Below are 5887 nucleotides of genomic sequence, written 5' to 3'. Positions count from 1 at the left end.
AGCTGTGGCCTCGAAATCGGTGATGTTCAAGCTTTAAAGGGAACCGTAGACGGGTACTAGTAGCCTAGCGCAAATTTAACAACGCCAAATTTACAGTTCAGTACGCCCCGAAATTTGAAATATTGTAATATCCTGGCGAACCGTAAGTATTATTCTGAAGTAAGTACTTAGATACATCTTTTTACATAAGCAGTAAGGGTATTAATCGTTATGGACCTACATACTTACGGCAAGTTTATATTCACAGTCACTCGAAATTAAATAATCGCGTCACTCATGACACGATACTTACATCCCTGGCAAGATCCATTACCCAGTCCGACGATTATTAAAACGAAGCTAGCCAACGTCGCATTTTAAGGGAATTTCGAGCAAAGTGTTTCTTAGAACCATTTCTTTGAAAGGAACGTGAAGGAATTTTTATTATGTTCTGAGTAGCAGCAAATACGACTATAAATACCAATTTCGCTACAGACTTTCGACTCTCGCCGTCAGAAATAAGACCAGATCCCCACAGTGAAGACGGCAACATGACACAGAATGCCGTCCAGAGCGCGACAGATCCGGTTAACACTATGGTATACACAAACATGCCCCTCGACAAAGGCAAGCCAGAATCCTGGCTCTCAACTGTGAGTGCCGTATTACTCAATAACGGGGCACGTATAGACAATACGAAATATGAGATTTTATCATATGATGATTTCCACAATATCAGGACCAACAGTGTCGAGGACCTTCAAAAATTACAATCATCTTGGCGAAATCTCGATCTTAGACGCAAAGAGCTAGCTACCGTAGGAAATGGCGTAGATGGTGGCAGCAAAGTCTCAGGTTCGGAGCTGCTTGCGTGCGAGAAACAGTACACTGGTCTTATCTTGAAGCATTCCAGACTTGAACAGCAGTGGTCGAAGAGGCAAGAGGAGCTTCTCAAGCACTATATTGCAATTTTCCAATATTTACATCTTCTTATCAAGGAGGATTCCTCATTCATCAAGCCTCTATCTCCAGATGATGAACAGGATCAAATAGGCAAACTTGAACGTCTCTCCAGAATATTGGAGCCATTGAAATTGAAACTTCAAATAGAGCAATCGAAACTCAAAAGCACTAGGGAGTGCGGCCACAACCCAAGCCATGAGATCACTAAGCTCGAACGACTCTGTAATGATCTTACATTAGAGAGATATAATGTAGAGCGGCGCATATTGCTTCTCGGACAAGAAATGCTCAAACACCGAGTTGCCGGTTTTCTTGTACAGCTCATGGACACTACTTTGGCCCCTGAAAGTACGCTCATTAATAACGGTCGAGGAGACTCCCAGGCCTTTGGTCGGAGCAGCCCACATATCTCCGAGATCGATAGGTCGGGTAGTTGTCCGCCAAGCGTGTCAGAGTTAACTTCTTCCCGAGAAAACCCAACAGCAAAGTTGCCCCCCTACGACGAAAACACCAGCAAGCCGAAGAACAACCAGAACAACCTGAGAATTGCCGAAGAATCACAACGATATAATGTTTCGAGAGCTGGCGGCAATATCATGGGAGAACATTCAGGATTCATAAACGCGCAACAAACTGCTATCCTACCAACAGTAGGTGGCGATAGTACGTTGAGAAACGAGCCTAAAGGCGCAGAAAAAACGGTAGAAATATTGGATGTACGAACATACAGGGAACAAACTGATGAAGAAATTGAAGAAAGTGATGAAGAAATGGATGAAGAAGTTGGTGGGGGAAATGGTGAAGATGGGGGCGAGGACCTGAGTGACACTGAATATGACGATGGATTGAGTAGAACCTCGAGCCCGGAATTAGGCAAGCTGGCAGAATTGGAACGTCGACAACGGCTTATGCGCCGTGTGGTAAATTCGGAAGACGTGGAGTGGCAACTGACCCAAGAAAATCGGGAGCTCCTTGAACGCTTACAGCAAGAGAAGGAAAGCGTCAACAAGCTTCAGACTGCGCTCGACCAAAATGCTCAAAGAGGTTTCTCCGAGGACGACCCAATGAAGGCTGCTATTATAAACCTCATGGCCCAAGCGGTCATAGTGAGGGGTGTAGTCGATGCAACCTCTGGTCTTCCTAAAGATTTGGAAGAGAGCGTTGCACTGCTAGGAGACACAACAAGGAGTTTAGCGAAAATAGTGAAAATAGAAGGTGCTGGAGGCAGATGAGGACTTGAAGCCTCCTGGAACCAATCATTGTCTATTGGAGGCGTTCAAGAACTTGGACCTGAAGATGCATGGAGCCGATGCTGTATGTTAATGCTTTGTATGTCTTTGTGAAATTATCGGCTTTTCGTTTAGATAGGTTGTAATTTACTCCTACCTCATAGAGGGTGTGAAGATTATAGTCGCCTCTTCTACACTTTGAGCATGTTAAATGTGCAAAATTTGTCGCCAACCCAGCTTCCTCCAGATTCAGATGCAGCAACCACCATGATTGTAGCTATCTGTCTGTTGCTAAATATCAATAGCTAGTTTAAAAATAATTTGAAGAATTTCCCGATAAGTCCGGCATTGGTTTTGAACTACGCGATCTGCACAGCAGCAACCACGGTGATAGTGCTAAGCCGCCTTGGATATGCGAAGCCACCCCTCCGGGGCCCCTTGACCAGCTGTGTATTGGTCATGTATTTATCATACCTACCATACAATATTGTTCATGGAGCACATTGCCAGGTTACCATGTGTCTCATCCCCAAACCTCGCAACTGCCAGATCCGAGTCTCAGACTAGTAAGCACGATCAGCAATACGGACGTATGAGCAAGGCTAGCAGAGCTGTATTCTTATCTTAGCTACATGCGGCATTAATGATGTTAGAATGGACAGAGCTCCACTCGTATTCTGACTTGTCTGACTCTGAGTAAGTGGCATACCCCAGCCGTCAGCCTTGGGCTCCAATGCTACTCCATACTATTGCAGCCCACTTCGAGGTTGCGCGGTATCAGCCGCTTACACCAACTGCCGTGGAGTTCGTTAAGAGCAAGACTGTTGACCGCGTTGTTAGCGGGGCTAACAGTGTCACTGTACTAGCAATACAGTACATATTTAACATTTGACAGAGATTGTAACTAAAAGTAGCTTTGTGTATAGGGTTAGGGTTGTATTTAAGTAATTAACTAAGCTATATCCAAAACTTTTTAAGTACATAAGTATTACAGGAGAAAGGCTTTGAAAGAAAAAAGTCATAACCCTAACCCTATTACTGAAGCTACTTTCAGTTACAATGTTGTGTTGCTAGTGTAAGGGGCACGGGGCTTATTCAGCCAGAAGCGTGTTACGAACCAACAAATTGATTGCATTGCAGAGAAGAAGAACCTCAAGGAGCTGGCTACCTGTTTACATAGATCCATGCTCAGGGGCAGATTGTGAGGCCTTCATTTGGTGGCGTTATTGCATCGGTGTCAGCCGAGTGCACCTCAACGGCCCAGCCCGTTACAACTAGATTTGCATAACCCCCCATTCTCACTGGATAAATGCATACAGGGGCGTGTCGCAAGCGACACGCTTAGTTGCGTCCAAAAATGGAGAGAAGAAGGACGGAATACAGCACAACAGACAATAATGAATCACTGGGCGCCGACACACCCATTCAGCTTTTACAGTGACGCCTTTTGTGACAGTATCCACACCGTACTTCTGACATCTTGATAAGGGCTTTTATGGGGCTACAGAGCCGAATCCTGGTCCAAGACTTCGGCGAAGCGAACCCAGGAGTGGTTAGGAGAGTCTCCGTCCAATCACTGCCTGGTCAAGGCTGATGGGCAAAATATATGTGGGGCCTAAAGATGGTGTGAGGCAGAGAGAACTCCTTTCAGGCAAGGGTTGCTTTTTTTGTGGGTCGAATCAAGCCTCGGTCGGGCTGGCGTTATTTCGCCACCGAAGTACTTCCCTGCGAGCGATCACAAGCGGAAGCTGGGCAATACTTTAAGCCATGTAAATATAAGGGACGTTCTCCAGAAGAAAGGATACCAAAGTTTCCGAGGATGCTGCCACCATTTTTTTCTGATGTACAGGTTCCTCTTTGTCTTAAACTGCCATTAATACACGCCAACTCGCCTGGAATTGGCCGCAGCTCATATAATACCGCTCCTTAATAAGTCTCGGTCAAACTGTCGAGTCTGCCAAGGACATTGTTTCAGTCCACAGGCTCAAGTTCAGCCATGATTTATGTGGATAACCCTTTGGAGGGCCGTACATGGTGTAGGAAGCCAAACAAAAGGGTATGTCATAATCATCAAATGTCAGCACACAGTGCCACAGAATTAATGACCCAACTGAGCAACTCATAGTGTGATGAAAGTGAACTTCCTTGTAAAGGGCGTATCAGAAGTAACAAGGGCGACCAATGCAAACTCCCGAATGACCCGACATCAAGTCACGCGAGTCTCGAACTGTCGACTCCACGGCACAGGCGTAAAACAAACCCTGATTCGCCTGAAGGAGGCTCTGCTACCGAACTGATGGATAACACATCTACGAGTGCCTCAATAAGGGCTGTTAACGATCAGTTCCTGTTCCAAATGGCCAAAAAAACAATTTATTTCAAATCACTTTTGGGAAGTATGCTACAGAATCGAGGCTGGTTATGCTGGATCTGTCGTTCCGCTGTTGGGCAACACGAAGCATAATTGTTACTACCAGGCTTCTCTAGCTTGTATTATGGCGTCTCTGGCGGTCCGGCAAGACAATAACCAAGTCCTTTATCGACCTCGAGCCAGAGTTACATACGAAATGGCGAAGTTAGCAACCGAGACTACATTGAAAGTCCCAGAGGTTGCGAAACAAGATGCTACACTGGCGTCCATCCTGCTATTAGACTTGGCCAATCGTATTTTGCCTAGAAAAATGGACTTCTATAGCCATATTTCCGTCGCTGTCGACTTTGTCAAAAACTGCCAATCACTTAATACCTCTCCATCTGGCCAGTTAATGTTTCTTGCCATCAGAACCCAAATGGTGAGTGTATATTTCGCCGCATCCCTGACCGTCCGCCACTCCATTTGGACTAATACATTACCGCAGATCATGCAGAGCCTCTCTGCTTCTACACCACCTGACAATGATGAGGTGTGGTGGCCTAAGCATACCATTGGCGATAAGAATGCCTCAGAGTGCCACAAGCTGTGCATGGAGGTCGCAGCGCTTGCGGCAGAGACATACCGGCTCTTAAAGGATGAGGAAAGCGTTCGAGCTATCGGAAAACTTGTTAGAAAATGCCTCGATTTAGATCAGAAATGTTCCCTGTGGCCTGAAGATTTACCTAGGCATCTTCAATACCATCGACTGTATTGGCATCACCCGAGCTCGTCGGTTGACTACAACACCGCCGAGGTATATTCCGGACACATCCTGCTTTACAGTGATCGATGGGTCGCCACAATTTGGAACATGATGCGATGTGCCCGTATCGTTCTCAACTTGAGTATTTCGCGGTGCTTGATGTACTCCAGCTCCGGTGGCCAAGCCTGCGAAAGTATTGCAAGTACCATGACGGGCTTGGTTGACGACATCATAGCTACAGTTCCATACCAGCTGCGCTGTGTCGGGAGTCTGGTTGGGGATGGCTCATTGATGGGCCAGTGGGGAACTTCAGTCATTTGGCCGCTCGCCATGATAGTATCGCTGGCTTGTGTCAAAAAGGAACAGCGGATTTGGATTCGCGCTCGCCTTAAGCACATTAGCTCGCGCCTCGGAATTGGACTCGCGCAATTGATCCTTGATAGGGAACAAGCGCAGGACCTCGGCTGCCTTCTTCCCTGGCTTGAACCCCCTTGTAGTCTCCATCAGGTGCCAGTTTCTGGGTTGATCATTTCAAACCAGTTACCAAGGTTAGAGGCTCTCCTCCAGGCGCCTGGTGCCCCCTGTTGAACGTCACAGCGG

The 5887-nt window shown here is 46.6% G+C and overlaps 2 protein-coding genes across 2 annotated transcripts; both read left to right on the top strand.

The window, feature by feature from the left end:
* Positions 1-530: 530 nt before the first annotated feature.
* MAA_01597 (uncharacterized protein) lies at positions 531-2174 on the top strand (the record flags this gene model as incomplete). Its single annotated transcript, XM_007819595.1, has 1 exon — positions 531-2174. One exon carries the CDS (start codon positions 531-533, stop codon positions 2172-2174), a length of 1644 nt encoding a protein of 547 aa, XP_007817786.1.
* A 2564-nt stretch (positions 2175-4738) lies between these two features.
* On the top strand, positions 4739-5875 carry MAA_01598 (negative acting factor-like protein; the record flags this gene model as incomplete). The annotated part of the gene is made up of 2 exons (XM_007819596.2): positions 4739-4963; positions 5030-5875. The coding sequence occupies 2 exons, from the start codon at positions 4739-4741 to the stop codon at positions 5873-5875; spliced, it is 1071 nt and encodes a 356-aa protein (XP_007817787.2).
* Positions 5876-5887: the final 12 nt, after the last annotated feature.

This window comes from Metarhizium robertsii, assembly GCF_000187425.2.
Source record: "Metarhizium robertsii ARSEF 23 chromosome Unknown MAA_Scf_9, whole genome shotgun sequence".
Taxonomy (NCBI): Eukaryota; Fungi; Ascomycota; class Sordariomycetes; order Hypocreales; family Clavicipitaceae; genus Metarhizium; species Metarhizium robertsii.
This window is presented reverse-complemented; position numbering and strand designations above follow the sequence as displayed.